Here is a 21,604-nt window from a genome sequence, read left to right as displayed (position 1 = left end):
GGAATTCTGATACCTGCTACTCCACAGACGAACCTTGAGGACATGATGCTGAGTGAAATAAGCCATCACAAAGGGACAGATTCCATGTGGTTCCACTTATATGAGGGAACTGTAGTGACAGAATCCACAGAGAGGGAGAGAATGGGGGTTGTGGGAGGGGAGTCGTTCTTCAATGGGAACAGTGTTTCAGTTTTTTAAGAAGACAAGAGTCGTGCGGATAGATGGTTGTACAACACTATGAATGTACTTAACACTGCCAAAATGGACACAACAGTTATTAAGATAGGGGACTTCTCAGTGCTGAAGACTGAGCTTAACAACCGCCAGGGGGCACAGGTTTTGTCCCTAGTCAGGGAACTAAGATTCCAATACCTCAAGGTACAGCCTCCTCCCCCAACCCCCCAGCAATGCCTGTGGGACATAGAAGCAGAAAGCAGGGCTTCTTGGGCCTCAGTTCAGTGCCTCTGGGGAAAGGGCTGAGAGCAGGTGCCTGGAGATATGAACCAGGCAGGGTGAAGACTCCTGAGCTGGGCCCACATTCCCATCTCGGCCTGGCAGACGGTGCAGTGTGTCCTGCCTGTAACTCAGGACACGTTAAATACACAGATGAGCAAACACACACAGGCTCCAGAACATTCTCTGGATTCCTGTGCCAGTGACTCAGTCACTCTCACATAGTTTTAGGCTGTAGGTTTATCATTAAGCTGTTGGAGTTCTTGGCAGCAAGCTGGGTTTACGCTCAGGGGCATGGGGTATCAGCCAAGGTCGGGGAGGCCCTGGGATGGGGTGACGGCTCAAGCATGGCCAGTGACCTGACGGGTCTGGGTCTCAGGTCACTGGGCTGGGGACTGTAAGAAATGCCAGGCAGTGACACAGCTGAGTGTGGGAACATTGACTGGGAGGGACAGGCGTGGGTCAAGGATCTGCAGGTGACCCCTGAGCCCAGGCACCCATGGGGCCCCTGCTCATCCTGTCCTCCCCTGGGAAGCTGGCGCTCCTGGGATGCCAGGGCCCACTTGGGTCAGCAGCTCCCTTGTCCTGTTTCTTCCTTAAAGCTGTGCATTTCAAACTTTTTGTTTTAGCCACAAATAGAGGAAGGGAAATTCTTTTGCTACTGTTACTGTGAAAAAAAAAAAAAAACCCACCAGAAAGATGCACTGAAATACAGATTTCTTATTATCTTCAACCAAAAGCAGCTTCATGGCAAAGAGAAGGAGTCCAAGACCCCTTAGGCAGGTATGGCCTCTCCTGATACCAGATAGCTGGGTGAAGAAGCCATCACAAGCCATCACACCAAGGAGGACTTGGATTTAAATTTTTTTTTTTTAAGGTTTTTGTCATACACAATACCCAGTTGTGGATATGACTGGTGATAGAAGCAAGGTCCAATGCTGTAAAGAGCAATATTGCATAGGAACCTGGAATGTTAGGTCCATGAATCAAGGCAAATTGGAAGTGGTCAAACAGGAGATGGCAAGAGTGAACGTCGACATTCTAGGAATCAGTGAACTAAAATGGACTGCAACGGGTGAATTTAACTCAGGTGACCACTATATCTACTACTGTGGGCAGGAACCCCTTAGAAAAAATGGAGTAACCATCATGGTCAACAAGAGAGTCTGAAATGCAGTATTTGGATGCAATCTCAAAAACAACAGAATGATCTCTGTTTGTTTCCAAGGCAAATAACTCAATATCACAGTAATCCAAGTCTATGCTCCAACCAGTAATGCTGAAGAATCTGAAGTTGAACGGTTTTATGAAGACCTACAAGACCTTTTAGAACTAACAGCCAAAAAAGATGTCCTTTTTCATTATAGGGGACTGGAATGCAAAAGTAGGAAGTCAAGAAACACCTGGGGTAACAGGTAAATTTGGCCTTGGAATACAGAATGAAGCAGGGCAAAGGCTAATAGAGTTTTGCCAAGAGAATGCACTGGTCATAGCAAACACCCTCTTTCAACAACACAAGAGAAGACTCTACACATGAACATCACCAGATGGTCAACACCAAAATCAGACTGATTATATTCTTTGCAGCCAAAGATGGACAAGTTCTATACAGTCAGCAAAAACAAGACTGGGAACTGACTGTGGCTCAGATCATGAACTCCTTATTGCCAAATTCAGACTTAAATTGAAGAAAGTAGGGAAAACCACTCGACCATTCAGGTATGACCTAAATCAAATCCCTTATGATTATACAGTGAAAGTGAGAAATAGATTTAAGGGACTAGATCTGATAGAGTGCCTGATGAACTATGGCCAGAGGTTTGGGACATTGTACAGGAGACAGGGATCAAGACTATCCCCATGGAAAAGAAATGCAAAAAAGCAAAATGGCTGTCTGGGGAGGGCTTACAAATAGCTGTGAAAAGAAGAGAAGCAAAAAGCAAAGGAGAAAAAGAAAGATATAAGCATCTGAATGCAGAATTCCAAAGAATAGCAAGGAGAGATAAGAAAGCCTTCCTCAGTGATCAATGCAAAGAAATAGAGGAAAACAACAGAATGGGAAAGACTAGAGATCTCTTCAAGAAAATTAGAGATACCAAGGGAACATTTCATGCAAGGATGGGCTCGATAAAGGACAGAAATGGTATGGACCTAACAGAAGCAGAAGATATTAAGAAGAGGTGGCAAGAATACACAGAAGAACTGTACAAAAAAGACCTTCATGACCCAGACAATCACAATGGTGTGATCACTCACCTAGAGCCAGACATCCTGGAATGTGAAGTCAAGTGGGCCTTAGAAAGCATCACTAAGAACAAAGCTAGTAGAGGTGATGGAATTCCAGTTGAACTATTTCATATCCTGAAAGATGATGCTGTGAAAATACTGCACTCAATATGCCAGCAAATTTGGAAAACTCAGCAGTGGCCACAGGACTGGAAAAGGTCAGTTTTAATTCCACTCCCAAAGAAAGGCAATGCCAAAGAATGCTCACCACACAACTGCACTCATCTCACATGCTAGTAAAGTAATGCTCAAAATTCTCCAAGCCAGGCTTTAGCAATATGTGAACCATGAACTTCCAGATGTTCAAGCTGGTTTTAGAAAAGGCAGAGGAACCAGAGATCAAATTGCCAACATCTGCTGGATCATGGAAAAAGCAAGAGAGTTCCAGAAAAACATCTATTTCTGCTTTATTGACTATGCAAAAGCCTTTGAGTGTGTGGATCACAACAAATTGTGGAAAATTCTGAAAGTGATGGGACTACCAGACCACCTGACCTGCCTCTTAAGAAACCTATATGCAGGTCAGGAAGCAACAGTTAGAACTGGACATGGAACAACAGACTGGTTCCAAATAGGAAAAGGAGTACGTCAAGGTTGTATATTGTCACCTTGCTTATTTAACTCACATGCAGAGTACATCATGAGAAACACTGGGCTGAAGAAGCACAAGCTGGAATCAAGATTGCCAGGAGAAATATCAATAACCTCAGATATGCAGATGACACCACCCTTATGGCAGAAAGTGAAGAGGAACTAAAAAGCCTCTTGATGAAAGTGAACGAGGAGAGTGAAAAAGTTGGCTTAAAGCTCAACATTCAGAAAACGAAGATCATGGCATCTGGTCCCATCACTTCATGGCAAATAGATGGGGAAACAGTGTCAGACTTTATTATTTTGGGCTCCAAAATCACTGCAGATGGTGATTGCAGCCATGAAATTAAAAGACGCTTACTTGGAAAGAAAGTTATGACCAACCTAGATAGCATACTAAAAACCAGAGACATTACTTTGTCAACAAAGGTCCCTCTAGTCAAGCCTATGGTTTTTCCAGTGGTCATGTATGGGTGTGAGAGTTGGACTGTAAAGAAAGCTGAGCGCTGAAGAATTGATGCTTTTGAACTGTGGTGTTGGAGAAGACTCTTGAGAGTCCCTTGGACTGCAAGGAGATCCAACCAGTCCGTTCTGAAGGAGATCAGTCCTGGGTGTTCTTTGGAAGGACTGATGCTAAGGGTGAAACTCCAACACTTTGGCCACCTGATGTGAAGAGTTGACTCATTGGAAAAGACTCTGATGCTGGGAGGGATTGGGGGCAGGAGGAGAAGGGGATGACAGAGGACGAGATGGCTGGATGGGATCACTGACTTGATGGACATGAGTTTAAGTGAACTCCAGGAGTTGGTGATGGACAGGGAGGCCTGGCGTGCTGCAATTCATGGGGTCGCAAAGAGTCAGGCACAACGGAGCGACTGAACTGAACTGAACTGAAATGATTTGGAAGAGTTATAGTATATTAGCCAAAAAAAACACAAAACACTAGCTCCAATATTTTACGCTGAGTATTTTAGAACTTCTGCCTCAAGCTTTGCAGGGAATGAACATAAACACCTGGGAAAGGTGAGATGCTCAGCCAGCTTCTCAGCTTCATTCGCTACTACCTGGTCAGGTGACTGCAGTGAACCAGTTTCACCTCTAGAGGGCAGTGGAGCACCGCCCAGGACTCAAAAGACACTTTCCTCCTAATGAGCAAAATTAAGTTTTGAATTAGGAGAAAGAGAAACGTTAACAATGATCAGTATAGGTGATTTTTTAAAATATATTTGTTTTTGAGATTTTATTCAAAAGCAGCATTTACTCATTTAAGAATATAAGAACTTCTCAAAACAACAACAACAACAACAACAACACAAATATTTCCCAAACAGAAGACTGTGTTCCCAGGTCAGATCAGGACAGCAGACTGGAGACTGAGGGATTGGGTTATACACTCTGTAGTGACAGTTGTCCTTATGCATGTTTTTCCCTAATAAAAAATTTTAAACTACAACAGCATAGGCTTTTAGCTACTTCAGGGTATTCCTGGCACCTCACTGTCAGCCTGTCATGGAGTCCCCAGGAGGGTTTCTGGCAGGATTCTCCGCTCCCCACCTCTTCCCTGAGGTCTGAGGTGCAGAGATAGCTGCTGATGGTGGGAAAGAGTCGGGAGGTCAGAACCAGGAGGACCAAGCTCACAAATGTGACATGACCTGGCCTCTGCCACTGAAAATCCTAACCCACAAAGGCCCAGGGCAGAGGCCAGCCAGGAGACAAGAGGCCAGCCCAGGAAGGGGGGGGGTCCCAGCCCAGGACCCTGTCAAGGGGCCCTGTTGGCTCCTGAAGTGGAACACTGTGTGGACACTCTTTTTTCATTCATTCATCTCATTTTTATTATTTTTAATGTCTTTGAAGAGTGTGGGGGGTGGGAGGAGAGGCAGAATACCAAGCCTTTTATTAAAAACAGGAGCTCCAGACCTGCTTTTTCATACTGAGTTCATGGGGTTCTCAAGGCAAGAATACTGAAGTGGTTTGCCATTCCCTTCTCCAGAAGACCACATTTTGTCAGAACTCTCCATTATGACCCATATATCTTGGGTGGCCCTACACAGCATGGCTCATAGTTTCATCCAGTTAGACAAAGCTGTGGTCCATGTGATCAGTTTGGTCAGTAAGCTGAAGCTCTAATACTTTAGTCCTACCTGATGAGAAGAACTGGCTCACTGGAAAAGACCCTGATGCTGGGAAAGATTGAAGGCAGGAGAAGGGGACAACAGAGGATGAGATGGTTGGATGGCATCAGCAACTCAATGGACATGAGTTTGAGCAAGCTTCGGGAGATGGTGATGGACTGGGAGGCCTGGCGTGCTGCAGTCCATGGGGTCGCAGAGTTGGACACACTGAGTGAACTGAACTGAGACTTCTGCTTGACAGCACAGGGCCCGGTCCCCAGTCTGCCGACGGACCCCCCAACACACCACTTACTCATGAGGGTGACCGGCCCAGCACCTTGGACACCTCAACCTGAAAACCTCCCCAGAGGCGGATAAAGGCCAGTATGCTGCAGGCAGACCATCCCTCTGTCTGTGCCACAGGAGACCTGGGAATCTGCATGCCCAGACCCACTGCCCGAGGGAAACCTCACAGGGAGAAGCGACCAGAACTCATATTCCTGTGTCCACACCCTACTTAATCCTATGTGAGCCTTCACAGCTCTTCCACCCAGGGAACACATGTGTCCACACGCCTGGAGCCCACAGGACGGGGACGTCGGTGTGACTCCCCGAACCCAAGAGCAGTCACTCCTCACCCCACCAGCCAGGGACAGTCAAAGTACTCTGGCTTCTCCCCAGTTTTAAGTGTACAATTAGGATATGTGAGAGTCGGACCATAAAGAAGGCTGAGCACTGAAGAACTGATGCAGCAAGATCCAACCAGTCAATCCTAAAGGAAATCTACCCTGAATATTCACTGGAAGGACTGAGGCTGAAGCTGAAGCTCCAATACTTTGGCCACCTGATACGAAGAACTGATTCATTGGAAAAGACCCTGATGCTGGGAAAGATTGAAGGCAGGAGGAGAAGGGGGCAACAGAGGATAAGATGGTTGGATGGCATCACCTACTCAATGGGCATGAGTTTGAGCAAATTCTAGGAGATGGTAAAGGACAGGGTAGCCTGGCATGCTGTAGTCCACGGGATCGAAAAGAGTCAGACCTGACTTAGCAACTGAACAACAATAACAACTTTCACAAATCAGAAAAGAGGAAACCATTCCTGTTTGGGAAGAAGAGTCAATAAGTGACGTGAAGCAATCATCTGGACTGTCCTAGTGACAGCCAAGGGACAGCATGACCTGTGAATACACAGATACGTCAGGTTCAATGACCCACAGAACCCACGGCCCCTTGGAGTCAGCTTCTGGCGACAGCACTCAGGTCACTTGAACTTCTCAGCCCAGGGAGGTCCGGTCACCCAATGCCCTGCACCCTCCTGGTTACATCCCTGCAGACAGGCTCCCGCCGGCTAACTTATTTCTTCTTTACTGGCCTTCATACAGCTGAAAAAAATCTCTCGGCGATGGCTTCCCTGGTGGCTCAGTGATAAAGAATCTGCCTGCCAATGAAGGAGACTTGGGTTGGATCCCTGGTGCAGGAAGATCTTACATGCTATGGGATGACTAAGCCTGTGCGCCACAACTACTGAGCCTGTGCTCTTGAGCCTGGGACCCACCACTACTAAGCCCGTGCACCTAGAAACAAGAGAAGCCACCATGAGAAGCCCGCACACCACAACTGGAGAGCAGCCCCCACGCGCCACAACTAGGGAAAAGCCTGTGCTGCAACGGAGACCCAGCAGAGCCAAAAATAAAAATTAATTAATCAAATTAAAAAAAATTTCTCCATGAATGTCTTGTGCATGTTTCTTATGGTTACACCCAGATTGCATACATTTTTCAGTGACTGTAGCAAGACTTGGATGGGAGCCATGGGAGGCCATTCTGTGATCTATTAACCTCAATTATTCCAACCAAAGCTACGTGGACAACTAAAAGGCAGCTTCAAACCAGACCAGTCCAGAGGAATCCAGATCAAATCCAGGTTCAAGATGTTGAAGCAAATGCACAGATCTGGGTGGCAAGTTAACCGAGTCAGAGACCCAGCTGTCGGGATAGGAAGTTCAGCTACCGAGGCAACAGAGCCCAGGGCAGCCACACAGTTTTCAGAGACCACTTCTGCTGGTCTACTAAATCCATGTCCACGTGGAAAAGCAGATCCATTTTCAGTGACTCAAGTTCAGAATGACCATCGCCACATGAGAGAGATGGCAGTTGAGACACGAGCAGAGTTCACCCAAAGATGGCGATTTCAGCCAGGGCTCCAGGCAGATGGGCAGCTGGCCCTCCGCCCCCACGTGGGGCTTTCACTCAGATGTCACCACGGCCCAGGCTGGGGTCCTGGTCCCAAGAGGCAACCCCGGCATGTCACCACATGGATATGAAACTGAACACAAGTCATGAGAAACAAAACACTCCCAATATGAGTCCACATTTCAACTTTGTTTACTCGACCTGTGTTTTTCTTCTTGAAATACAACCACCCTCTCAAATTCTTGAGCCCTAACACAGGCCAAGCATTGAGCATTTGCTGGAGAACAAAAGCCAAGCAGCGAAGTATCTGCTAATAGGCTTTTCCAAGGTCAAGTTCCCTGTTACGAGTTTGAATACTTGAGGTTTTAAGAGACTCGTTTTCCCACTCTGTTAGAAAAAGATGAGGTGGACAGCAATGGGACTCAGCCACACATATACATATATCCATTCTCCCCAAACACCAGTCAATTCAATCTAGTCAGGAAGATACACTGTTTATACTGCTGCTGCTGCCTCTTTTTTAAAATATTTATTTGGCTGTGCTGGGTCTTAGTTGTGGCATGAGAGATCTTTTAGTTCCCTAACTTAAAAAAAAAAAAGGGATGTAGGTGGACTCAGACAAGTCATAAGACCTAAAAGTGAGTGTACCTCTCCCCTATCAGGACAGTGAGGAGACACGACTCACAGCTGATCCTCCTGGCAGCTTCGCCAGCAAAAACTTGAGCAGAGGTGTCACGAGATACCCTGAAATCCTGCTTCCTGCCAGAGAAGCACAACCAGTTCTGCACATTAAAGTGCAGTCAGCTTACACGTGGTGAGGGGAGCGGGGTGGGACTAGAAAGAAAGCCACTCATGAGCAAAGACACATAATTCAGGACATTTGCTTTTCCTAAATAAGGCTGCTAACTGATTTTTGGAAGGGGTGTTGCTTGTTTGTTCCTTGGTTAAAAAATCTTAGGCTGATCTCCAAAAGCTCAATTTAACTGGCCACCAATAATACTTAAAATATTAGCTCTTAATTAAGCAAAGTAGTAGGAAAATATTATAGGAAAGCCTTTAATCTAGCCTAAGAAAAAGAAAACCTTATTTACAGTTTCCCTATGTTCTCCTTGATGCCTGAAAGGACTTTAAAAAGTGGCCAAACTCTTTCATGACACACTTAAACAATAAAGTCTATCAATATAAAGACCCCAAGAGATAGGGCAAAGAACTTTTCAATTAGGGATCTTAGTTTTCTCTTGGTTACAGGTGCAGTGGAACTGGATCTACAACATAAGAGATGAAACTATAACGGAACTGAAAAGTACATCAGTCAGCAAACCAGAGTCCACTATTGCCCTGTGGCCTGAGAGATAAGGGTGATTTTTACATTTTTAAATGCTTGGGAGTACTTTGTGATGTGTGAAAATTATATGAACTCCACAGCTAGGAAGAAAAGCCATGACAAACCTAGACAGTTTATTAAAAAGCAGAGACGTTACTTTGCCAACAAATGTCCATATATCAAAGCTATGGTTTCCCCAATAGTCATGTACAGATGTGAGAGTTGAACCGTAAAGAAGGCTAAGCACCAAAGAATTGATGCTTTTGGACTGTGGTGTTCAAGAAGACTCTTGAGAGTCCCTTGTACAGCAAGGAGATCAAACCAGTCAATCCTAAAGGAAATCAGTCCTGAATATTCACTGGAAGGACTGATGCTGAAGCTGAAGCTCCAATACTTTGGCCACCTGAAGCTGAAGCTCCAATACTTTGTGAAGAACTGACTCACTGGAAAAGACCCTGATGCTGGGAAAGATTGCAGGCAGGAGGAGAAGGGGGCAACAGAGTATGAGATGGTTGGATGGTATCACTGACTCAATGGACGTGAGTCTGAGCAAACTCCGGGAGACTATGAAGGACAGGGAAGCCTGGCATGCTGCAGTCCAGGCAGTAGCAAGAGTCAGACATTACTGAGCAACTGAATAACAATTTTAAAAAGAGAAAACCTAGAAATTTAAAAGGAGCTGTTTCATTAGAAAATATTTATCAACTAAAAAAATGAAAGAACTGAAACCAGCAAAAGGCAGGGTTGCCCTGAGGGTACATGTAGGGGGCACCTGGGCCTGAGACCCCAGGTCAGGTGTGAAGAAGACAATGTAAGACCCCAGTCTGTCCCAGACAGAAAACCCCCCGTGGAACATTCACCAGGATGGGTGCAGGCCCTGGGTTTCCACAGATTAGAGCCAATGCATGTGAGCTCAGAGATCACCAAACACACAAGGCAACGAAGGGGAGTGGGTTTTTTCACCCCAAAAGATGCCACCGTGGCACAAGGACTATTCTGACCTAAAGGCAATCAAAACCCAGCGGGTTCAAGAGCTTCTCCTAAACTTGCCTTCAACTGCCTATGTTTATACTTCGGGGCGGGGTGGGGGGCGGGGGTAGGGGTTGGGGGTGGGCCTGGATCAGAAGAGTGTTTCACCCGAGAAACACCCACACAGCAGGCCAGGTCTCCTCTCCCTCCTGGGAAAGGCCTCCTCTGCCTCCCCACATCCTGACCGCCCCTCCACCCACCAGGCCTTACAGAAGCCTCAGCCCCTCGCTTCCTTGTGGGTCCCCACTGCTTCACGGGGCTCCCATCCACGTAGAATAACATTTGTTTTTCTCCTATTAATCTGCCTTGCTGCTGCTGCTGCAGCTAAGTCACTTCAGTCGTGTCCAACTCTGTGCGACCCCATAGACGGCAGCCCATCAGGCTCCCCCGTCCCTAGGATTCTCCAGGCAAGAACACTGGAGTGGGTTGCCATTTCCTTCTCCAATGCATGAAAGTGAAAAGTGAAAGTGAAGTCCCTCAGTTGTGTCTGACCCTTAGCGACCCCATGGAACGCAGCCTTCCAGGCTCCTCCGTCCATGGGATTTTCCAGGCAATCTGCCTTACATCAGTTTAATTCTCAGATCACCCAAAGAACCTAGAAGCAAAGAAAGGACCATTTCTCCATGCCTACAGTGATAAACCTGGTGGCTCAGCAGTAATGCAGGAGACGTGGGTTTGATCCCTGGCTCAGGAAGATCCCCTAGAGAAGAAAGTGGCAATCCACTCCAGTGTTCTTGCCTGGAGAATCCCATGGACAGAAGAGCTACAGTCCATGGGGTCACAGAGTCGGACACAACTTGGTGACTTAACAATAGGGATAAAACACCGCAAAATGTGTTAATATTAATATTTTCATCTTATAGGGATAAACCACTGCAAAATGTGTTAATATTAATATTTTCATCTTCGCATCTATTACTATTGCGATGTTGTGACATACATCTTTGAACTGGTGTTCAAGGTGCTGACACAGAGCTCCTAAAACTCCTTGGAACATCCTGTGAAGGGGAGCGATAAAGTGTCTTTTGGTATGTTAATGAGGTGACTTTTGAAAGCACCTCAGGACAGGGCTGGTTGCTTGTGTCACCAACCCAGTAATTTCAGGGCCAACACTTGAAGTCCTGCCCCTGACTTCAGGAGAGGGAGAGGAGCTGGAGGCTGAGTACAATCACCAGTGATTTAATCAATAGTGTCTAAGTGTCAGAGCCACCAAAAAACTCAAAAAGGGAGTTCAGAGAGCCTCCAGGTTGAACAGGTGGATATACAGGGAGGGGGGACACCAGAGGGCAGGAAAGCTCCCCGCCTCCCACATGTCTCCTGTGTATTTCTTCATCCTGCTGTTGACTGGAAGTGAAACAGGAAGGAAGGGCACAACCTTTAAAACAGTGACACAGCCCCAGAACACGACATAAACAGATTAGAACCAAACCAACTGGGTCCAAGATGGCAGGCAAGTTGACTCCCACTAGACCCTGAGCCTCAGTGTGTGAAAGTCAGTCACTCAGTTGTGTCCGTCTCTTTGCAACCCCATGGACTATACAGTCCATGGAATTCTCTTGGTCAGAATACTGGAGTGGGTAGCCTTTGCCTTCTTCAGGGGATCTTCCCAACCCAGGGATCGAACCCAGGTCTCCCACATTGCAGGCAATCACTCTTAACACATCAGCATGCTAAGTGACACACCACCAGGCACCATGACAGTCCCCATCCCTTCACCAAAAGAACTGGAATACTCCTCCCACTCATTAAGCCTATGAAATTGACTTCCCTGGTGGCTCAGATGATAAAACATCTGCCAGAGACACGGGTTCAATCCCTGGGTCGGGAAGATCTCCTGGAGAAGGAAATGGCAACCCACTCCAGTATTCTTGCCTGGAAGCCTATGAAATTACCCACCCCTATAAAATAAGTAAGGTGTTACAGTAGTAAAGAATCTGCCTACAATGCAGGAGACCAGAGTTTGATCCTTGGGTCCAGAAGATGCCCTAGAGAAGGAAATGGCAACTGGCTCCAGTATTCTTGCCTAGAGAATTCCGCAGACAGAGGAGCCTGGCAGGCTACAGACTGTGAGGTTGCAAAGAGTCAGACACGACTGAGCACATGAAAGCTAACAACCCTCTACTCTGGGGTGGCTCTCGCCTTCTGAGATGGCCCCCACTCTGTCTGTGAAGTGTGTTTCTCTCTAAATAAATCCACTTCCCTGTCGCTTTGTCTCTCACTGAATTCTCAAGGAGACATAAAGAACCTGAGCTTCTTAAGTCTCGAGACCAGGTGTGTGATCTCAGTTAAAAGACCATGGGTTCAAGTCCCAAGCTTGAGTTGCTTGGTTGCAGTAGCCCTAATTCCATTTGTGAAAAACCAGTAATCTACTGAGTAACTGGTCTCCTGAGTCTGGGAGCCACTCTAGCCAGTAAAGCAAACCCAAGAAGGGATGGTAGGAACCACAGCCAGGAGGTTGGGAGCACAGATGACAACTGGACTGAGCTGGAGTCTGAAGTGTGAGGGGTGGGGCAGTCCTGTAGGATGGAGACCCCCACCTGCCGGACATGATGCTGTCTCAGGGCTGACCTGAGTTGCAGGACAGGCACTGGGGTCAGAGAACAGCTTGATTTAGGAAAGCCCACACATCAGGAGTGGAGACCAGAATCTCAACTTTTAAACATGTGGGTTGAGAATCTTTTGTAAAGAGCCACATTGTAGTATTTTAGGCTTTGTGGCCACATGAGGTCTTGCCTTGTGGGGGTCACTATGAGAATTCATATGGTAGGATCACCAGGCTGAACTTGTCCTGATGTGTAGGACTAGCTCTGTCTTGTTCATCCACGTGTTCCTGGTGAGTGGCACATGCCTGGAAACAGATCCATGTGCCAAGTCCCCCTCCTTCCCTAATGGCACAGAACAAAGCATTGGGGAGTGTTTAGCTTTATGGTGGTTGTTTCATTTTTTGCTTTTTGCTTCTTTCAATTGATGTTTCATCAGTTGTTGTTTAGTCGTTCAGTTGTGTCTGACTGTTCACGACCCCATGGACTGCAGCACACCAGGCTTCCTTGTCCTTGACTATCTCCCAGAGTTTGCTCAAACTCCTGTCCATTATGTTGGTGATATCATCCAACCATCTCATCCTCTGTTGTCCCCTTCTCCTCCTGCCTTCAATCTTTCCCAGCATCAGGGTCTTTCCACTGAGTTGGCTCTTCACATCACATGGCCAACGTGTTGGAGCTTCAGCTTCAGCTTCAGCATCAGTCCTTCCAATGAATATTCAGGACTGATTTCCTTTAGGATTGACAGGTTTGATCTCCTTGCCATCCCAGGGACTTTCAGAAGTTTCCAGCATCACAATTTGAAAGCTGTTTTACCTAGTCACCAGCTATCTGTTACTCTACGTAAGAAGCAACTTTACTTCTCTGGGTTTTGGGTTCTTATCTGCTACACAACAAAGTTGGCCTAAGATATGTAATTTCTCGAGGCCTAGAGCCTGACATCATGCCCTATATATTTGTCTTCTCAAAGAGCCAATGATAAAGCATCTTCTGTTACACAAATTGCACATTCAAATTAATGCTCACAGCTATGCCCCCAACCAGGAGAGTAACTACCTGACAAGGCCTGAGATGATCAGAGCCGTGATCAGTGACAGCATCATAGCGGGGGCAACCCATGAATTAGTTTGTCCTTCTGTCTTTGGCCTCCCTGTCTCAGCCTTTTTCCTTTGGTTCTTACTCTTTTTGTTCCTGAGGTGGTCCCTAAAACACCACCCTCTGTGGGCTCAACGCTCAGCATCTGCTAAGTACGCACACTCTCACACCTCAGACAACACTCACCCCAGTTAATCCCGGTCCTGCCATACAGAGCAACAGGTAAGAACACAGCTGAGGACTTCAGGACCTCCGTGCCTGCAGGGGAGGGCCAGTGCAGCTCCCGGGCATGTGGCACAGAACCATTCACCTGCTCACTCACTTGGGCCACAAGTCGAGGGTCTACACTGGGTTCCTCCAGCCCCCTCGTACATCTCTCCCCCCGGAAGTCTGTCCTCACAGTCTGAGCCCCTGCTGTGGGATGGATCCACATCACATCTCACTCAGCCTTGCTTCACCGGCTCCGAGGCTACAACCCCACAGAAGGAGGACCCCAGCCTCAAGGGCTCGAACAGATGGGCTGAGGCCGCAGGGCCTCCGCACGTGCAGGGGACTCACCTGAGGCTAACCAGCGCATCGGTCACCTGCCGAGGCTCAATGTCGAACAGTTTCACCCTGAAGCCTGCACTGGCGAACAGCATGGCCCAGCTCCGCCCAATGAGCCCGCTGCAGGGAAAGAAGGCAGAGGCGCAGGTCAGCTGGAAAGTGGAGCCACTCCGCACCAGCCCAGTGTCAGAGCACACAGCATCCTGTTACTGAAACACCTCATGACTTACAACTCCACGTTTTGACAGCAGTATCCACTTAAAATGTTGCTTCCACACAAGAGGTCCTGGGTCCTCACTGCAGTGCCCTCCAGACCCGGGGGGCAGCAGGGAGGGGCAGGGCGTCCACGCACCAGGGACCCCCAACTGACCAGTGCTGGCTGAGTCCCAGACCCGGAGAAAAGAGACAGCATCTCCCCCACCTCCTCAGTTTTTCCTACCACGACTTGAGATGATGATGTTAAAACTGTACACGTCTTACCTCTATTAATCTGAAAACAATCCCACAAGGGAGATGCTATTTTTTATATATATATTTATTTATGTACTTGACTGCACCAGGTATTAGTTGAGGCATGCAGGATCTAGTTCCCTGACCAAGGGTGGAACCCGGGCCCCTGTATTGGTTTGTTGAAACCCAAGAATGAAATGCAAAAACTTTACCAGATTTTAGCAGTTAATTCACACTCACCAGCCACCTATAGGGTTGGGAGAGAGAAAGACAAGAGGTACAGGAGGGGAGACAGGAGAGAGAAAGGGGCCAGAGGGGACAGGAGGGGAGAGGGAGGGGGGAGGGAGAAGGGAAGGGAAGCAGGGACACCCCAAAAGTAGAGATGGCTGCTTCCTGAGGTGTTAAAGGTGAGGGAGGTTCAGTCAGTCAGTTCAGTTGCTCAGTCATGTCTGACTTTTTGCCACCCTAGGGACTGCTGCACGCCAGGCCTCCCTGTCCATCACCAACTCCAAGAGCTTACTTAAACTCATGTCCATAGAGTCGGTGATGCCATCCAACTATCTCATCCTCGGTTGGCCCCTTCTCCTCCTGCCTTCAATCTTTCCCAGCATCAGGGTCTTTTCAAATGAGTCAGTCCTTTGCATCAGGTGGCCAAAGTATTGGAGTTTCAGCTTCAACATCAGTCCTCCCAATGAATATTCAGGACTGATTTCCTTTAGGATGGACTGGTTGGATCTCCTTGCAGTCCAAGGGACTCTCAAGAGTCTTCTTCAATGCTACAGCTCAAAAGCACCAATTCTTTGGCACTCAGCTTACTTTATAGTCCAATTCTCACATCCACACATGATACTGGAAAAACCATAGCCTTGACTAGATGGACCTTTGTTGGCAAAGTAATGTCTCTGCTTTTGAATATGCTGTCTAGGTTGGTGATAAATTTTCTTCCAAGGAGAAAGCGTCTTTAATTTCATGGCTACAGTCACCATCTGCAGTGATTTTGGAGACCAAAAAAATAAAAGTCTGTCACTGTTTCCACTGTTTCCCCATCTATTTGCCATGAAGTGATGGGACCAGATGCCATGATTTTAGTTTTTTGAATGTTGAGTTTTAAGCCAACTTTTTCATTCTTCTTTCACTTTCATCGAGGATCTTTAGTTCCTCTTCGCTTTCTGCAATTTCTTGCAGTCAATCAACTTAGGGAATTGGCAATAAACTGACTCCCAGAGCACGGCTCCTTTGCACAACAATCAAGAGCTGGAGAAAGGCATAGGGACCCTGGAACAACAGGAGTTGGACTCTCGGCGCCCACCTATAAGCAGGCTTTTTTAAATGGTAAATACTACAAAACTTGGGATCTGCAGTTGGGTACCACTGATGCAGAGGAACCAAGGGTAAATTACCCTGGCTTCTCTGGTGGGAATGGACAGGTGGGTGTCCTCCACCTGCCAGTGGTCCAAGGGTCCCCTGTACTGTCAACTCTAGACTCCGCTGAACACTGTTGGGTGCCAGCAAGCAGGCCAGTCTCAGCCTGTGGTTGATACACACTTGACCGTGACAAAGGCTGCAAAGCAAGCAAGGTCACCACACCCAGGACAAAGTGCACTTTCTTCTATATTTTATATCCCTTCAGGAGGCAGGCAGTAGTAGCCCTCGTGCCTGGAAAGCACACGAGCACAGGTAAAGCCACTGCTCCCTGCAAGGGAAGCTGACAGAAAGCACCCTGACCCCTTCCTCGAACGGGCTTCAAGGAGGTGCCTGGACACGACTTATTTCAGACTTATTTCAGGACGCGCTGTGACTGGTCAGGCAGGCCAGCCCCTGGGCAGCGTAACCCGACACCGAGCCTCCCAGAAGGTGTGCCTGATGACCAACAAGAAGTACCGACCAGTGGGTAGTTCGCTATGCCAGCTTACCAACGGAGAGGTGCACGTGGACGCCTTCTTTAAAAAATGAAAACTGCAGGAGTTTTAAAAGAGGATAGAGCACCAACCAGGAAACCGTGGATGGGACTTGAGCTGCTAACCCGACACCCAAGTCCCGGAGAACCCGGATGCCCTGGGGATAGGGCGCCCTCGCCGTGCAGGAGGCATGGCTCTGGATCCGGATCGCACAGTGGGTCCCCACCCCTCCCCGGCCAGGCGGGGTCGCCCAGCAACAGCCTCAGGCCCGAGCGCACAAGACCCTCCCGCCGCGCCCGCGCCCCGCCTGACCCAGATCGCGGCCGCGCCGCCCCTCTGCGCGCCCATCCCTCGGACGGGAAAGGAGACAACACACCTGTGCGGATCCGCGGCCCGACAGCCCCAAGTCCGCTCGCAGCGCCCACTGCCACCGTCCCCGCCCGGCCCGCATCACCCAACTCAGCCCGCAACCTCATCGCGCAGCAACCGGGCTGCAGCGGGGCCCGAAGGACCGGCCCGGCCCGGCCCAGTCCTGGGGAGGCGCGCTGGGGTCATCGGAGCCGCGCCGCCAGCCCCCCGGGCGATGACGACCGCGCCCACCTGCCACCCTCCCGGGCACGCTGGTTCGAGCCCTCACCTGCCGACCACCGCCACCCCGCCGGGCGCCGAGAATCCTGGGGACGCCATGGCCCGCGCGGTGCCCGAAGAGACAGCTGCGGCGCGCGCCACCCGGGCACTGGCTCCGCCCGCCCCGCGGCCGCGGCAGGGCCCCGGGGCCTGGCCCGTGGGTGGGGCGCGGGCGGAGCCTCCACCTCTCCACGCCCCGCGGGCGCGCAGGGCTCCTGGCGGGGCTGCGGGGCCAGCGGGACTGTGGGGCCAGCGGGACTGTGGGCGGGGCGGGCGGGGAGCTCAGGACTGGGCGGGGTGGGGGGAGCGGCTGGGACCATCGGGCCTGCGGAGCACTCGCCTCCCTCTCCCCGGAGCGCGCACGGAGGAGGTGCCGGGAGCGTCACGTGGATGGGAGCCCCGTGAGAGAGCTACCCCTTCGGACTCTAGTGACTCACTTTGTTTTGGTCAGTTCCTTACTGAACCCCCAAAGTCCGTGCACAGGAGGGGTACACCTCCAGACCAGGACAAGGCGCGACCGCTAAAGGAACCTCCAAATTTACCGCTGGAATTCCCTTCCCGTGTGAAGACAGCACCACGTCCGGGCGCACGATCTCAGGCCCCACTGCTGGGTTCACACTGTCGTCAGTTTCGAGGAAGACCCGCCTTTCTCCACAGAGGAGGCCAAGGCCCTGGAGCCCTGGGACGGCAGACAGGAGGGCTGGGGGCGGGAGGGGGTGTCCACCACACTGGAAGGCCTGGAGCCCCCTCCCAGAGGCCGAGCTGGTCTCTCTTCCAGGAGGAGGAAGTGTCCCCGCGCCGCCCCGGGCTCTTTTCGGAAACAGAGCGGAGGAACGGGCCGCACGTGCCTGGGACGACGCTGTCGGCGCAGCACCAGAGCAGGGCCACGCCAGCCATCCAGGGTCAAGGCAGCGCTCCAGCGGAAACGCGTGACCCTGACCGGCAGGGCCCTTCCTCTGTCTTCCAAACGGAAAGAGGAATGTCAGAGCCAGAGCAGTTTCACAAGGTATCAGTCAGCATTTGAAAAGGCGCTCAACTCACTTAAGAGAAAAGTGACACAGCAAAGATGTCCCCAAGATAAGGCTTTAAATGTTGAAATAACTATGCATGGGGGCTTAGTTGCTCAGTTCTGTCCGCCTCTTTGCGACCCCATGGACTGTAGCCCACCAGGCCCCACTGTCCATGGGATTCTCCATACTGGAATGGAGAATACAGAAGACTAGAGTGGGTTTCCATTTCCTTCTCCAAGGGATCTTCCCCACCGAGGGATCCAACCCATGTTTCCTGCATCACAGGCAGATTCTTCACCAGCTGAGCCACCAGGGAAGCCCTCACAAAGCTATTTGGATTTATAATGAAGCCCCAGCTCCTATGGTGCCTTCACCACAAATTACCTGAAAATTTGTCTTCTTTTAAATAGGCAAGCCCCACTTCCTCTCTGAAACTGTGACTACTCGACCCAGTGATGGGTGACTGCCCTTTTCCTAAAGCATCTGAACTTCCTGCAAGCACCTTTTGGTCCACTGAGTCATTCGTTCACTCAAGTTTCTATCATAAGAGCCACTGAGTCATTCATTCACTCAAGTTTCTATCATAAGAGCCACTGTGTTCTGGTCAGCTTAATGTTTAGTCGTCAATTAAATTGTAAACTTAAGGTTAAGAACCAAACCTCTTTTTCTCCTTACTAAGCACATACTCTTTTTTCTTTTTAATATGTATTTGTTTATTTGGCTGTGTCAGGTCTTAGTTGCATCATGTGGGATCTTCGTTCAGGGCACAGACTCTCTGGTTGTGGCATGCAGGCTCAGTAGTTGGCCCCCATCACTACCACTTTCTCCTTGCTTTGCCCCATAATGAACCTTGTCTGCTACAAACTCCAGCCGTGTAGAATTGTTTGGCCTCGCTTGCTTTCAGTAATACAGGGAGGGCAGGTGGGCCTGGGGGGTGGGGAGAGCCCCACTGCTCTTAGAGGGTCCTCCTGCTCCACAGCCACGGAGCACCCTATCTCTCCCACTTGGGCCATGTCCGACTCCAACGTAACAGCCATCTCCTGGCGTCTATTCAATCCATGACTTTTTCCTGGCTCCTTAGATTCCCCAGCAGGAGTCAAATCAGCTCAGTTCAGTTCAGTCACTCAGTCGTGTCCAACTGTTTGTGACCCCATGCACTGCAGCACACCAGGCCTCCCTGTCCATCACCAACTCCCGGAGTTCACTCAAACTTATGTCCGTCATGTCAGTGATGCCATCCAACCATCTCATCCTCTGTTGTCCCCTTCTCCTCCTGCCTTCGATCTTTCCCAGCATCAGGGTCTTTTCAAATGAGTCAGCTCTTCACATCAGGTGGCCAAAATATTGGAGTTTCAGCTTCAACATCAGTCCTTCCAATGAACACCCAGGACTGATCTCCTTTAGGATGGACTGGTTGGATCTCCTTGCAGTCCAAGGGACTCTCAAGAGTCTTCTCCAACACCACACTTCAAAAGGAGTCAAATATTCTTCCTCTATCTCCAAACTCTCAGTTCTCTGGGTGGTCTCTTTCTGTCCACTTTTCCCTCTGTCCACCCACAGTCCTCATGGCAGGTAGAAGAGCACAGATGGCTTCTCACCCCCACCCTCACCATCCCTCCTCTGCCTCCTTTGAGTCCAGCTTCCATCCTTTACCCCAAGGCTAGTTAGGGAACCAAAGATCTAAACTCTCCTGACAGCTTACTTTGGAAAAAGTGATCTGTGGTGAGGATTAGGGTTAGTTAGCAATTCACCTTTACAAATTTGATGTCTGATGTCTTACTGACTGTAATTCCCAACATAACATCTTGCTATAAAGACCATAGTTATAGGTCAGCATCAGAAAGGCTCAATGGTACCACAGTCAGTGGTGGGGCTCCAGAGTTGGCCTGCAAGGGCTTCTGTCTCAGATTCTCCATTCCATACTGTGTGATCTGGGCAAGTTAATTCATTCCTCAAAACTTAATTTCTTTTTCTTTTTTTGGACACACTGTGTGGCTTGTGGGATATTGCTTCCCTGACCAGGGATTGAACCTGTGCCCTCAGTAGTGAGAACATGGAGTACTATGTTCAGACCACTGGACCACCAGGGAAGTCCAAAACTTAGTTTCTTCCCCAGTAGAATGGGCACAATAAGAGCTCCTTCTGAAGGTGGTTACTGTATTCATTGACGTAATGCCTTTTAAAACACGGGCGGTGTCGGCTGACGTGTCCACACAGTTCTCCATGGCAGGTCTGCTGTGTACTTTCCCCATGGCCCTCGGAGCCTCCTTGCAGAGCTGGGAAGTCATTCTACCCTCACCCCAACAGAGCGTCTAGGACTCCCAGAGGCTGAGGGAGATACTGAGAATCTTGGATCAGAACTTTTCTTTCCAGTTAAGCTGCCCTGAGTTTTATATTTATCCTAAGATTGAACAATGTTTCTCAAAAGATTTGAAATTTGAATTTCAACTCCGAATTTATAACCTCAGGGGCAGTCTCCAGGAACATCCAAAGGAATTGCAAGATCCTCGCAAAAAAAGTACCTCAAAATTAAAGATTCCTCTCTGTTTCCATAAATCACATTTATACCCACGGTCCCATGAGGCCTAGGAAAGTTTAAACTATGTTATATTATCCATACTATATAGCATGTGTAATATATTGAAACTGTTATCTTAACAAGGAGTCGACATTTTACAAGCTAGAATTTCAAAATATACCCTAGATAATTCTTTTTCCTTTTCTCTACCTATTAAACTGCATTAGTTCATTTTCACCAATAATAGAGGGCTGACTTTATATAGGACCTAGAGCAAGTAATGAGCTATTTCACACCTTTGTGTAAGTGAGAAAAAGGCACTTCCTCCTCAGGCCACTATATTCCCATCTGCTTAAAATTGTCGTACTATATTGATTTTTTAGAACAAGATACTTTATTGCCATCTTCTGGGAAATCATTTTTATTATTATTATATTTCCTGCTTATTTAACTTATATACAGAGTACATCATGAGAAACGCTGAGCTGGATGAAGCACAAGCTGGAATCAAGATTGCCAGGAGAAATATCAACAACCTCAGATATGCAGATGATACCACCCTATGGCAGAAAGTGAAGAACTAAAGAGCCTCTTGATGAAAGCGAAAGAGGAGAGTGAAAAAGTTGGCTTAAAGCTCAACATTCAGAAAACTAAGATCATGGCATCCGGTCCCATCACTTCATGGGAAATAGATGGGGAAACAGTGGAAACAGTGGCTGACTTTATTTTTCTGGGTTCCAAAATCACTGCAGATGGTGATTGCAGCCAATAAATTAAAAGATGCTTACTCCTTGGAAGGAAAGTTATGACCAACCTAGACAGCATATTAAAAAGCAGAGACATTACTTTATCAACAAAGGTCCCTCTAGTCAAGCCTATGGTTTTTCCAGTGGTCATGTATGGGTTTGACAGTTGGACTATAAAGAAAG

The 21,604-nt window shown here is 48.6% G+C and overlaps 1 protein-coding gene across 3 annotated transcripts in view; it reads right to left on the bottom strand.

Moving 5' to 3' along the window:
* Positions 1 to 17,233, bottom strand: part of CRYL1 (crystallin lambda 1) — a 57,567-nt gene extending 40,334 nt beyond the window's left edge. For 2 of the 3 annotated variants that reach the window (XM_068984564.1, XM_068984566.1), the window contains exons 1-2: positions 17,158 to 17,233; positions 14,185 to 14,292 (exon numbers count right to left, since the gene is read on the bottom strand). In XM_068984564.1, the coding sequence (XP_068840665.1) occupies positions 14,185 to 14,292; positions 17,158 to 17,207 (158 nt within the window). In that variant the 5' untranslated portion in view covers positions 17,208 to 17,233. The remainder of the gene's footprint in view (positions 1 to 14,184; positions 14,293 to 17,157) is intronic. The other variant, XM_068984565.1, reaches the window with a different exon arrangement.
* Between the last annotated feature and the right edge of the window lie 4,371 nt (positions 17,234 to 21,604).

Source organism: Capricornis sumatraensis, chromosome 12 (assembly GCF_032405125.1).
Source record: "Capricornis sumatraensis isolate serow.1 chromosome 12, serow.2, whole genome shotgun sequence".
In the NCBI taxonomy this organism is placed as follows: Eukaryota; Metazoa; Chordata; class Mammalia; order Artiodactyla; family Bovidae; genus Capricornis; species Capricornis sumatraensis.
The sequence above is the reverse complement of the archived record's forward strand: the minus strand, read 5'-3'. Positions and strand labels throughout refer to the sequence as shown.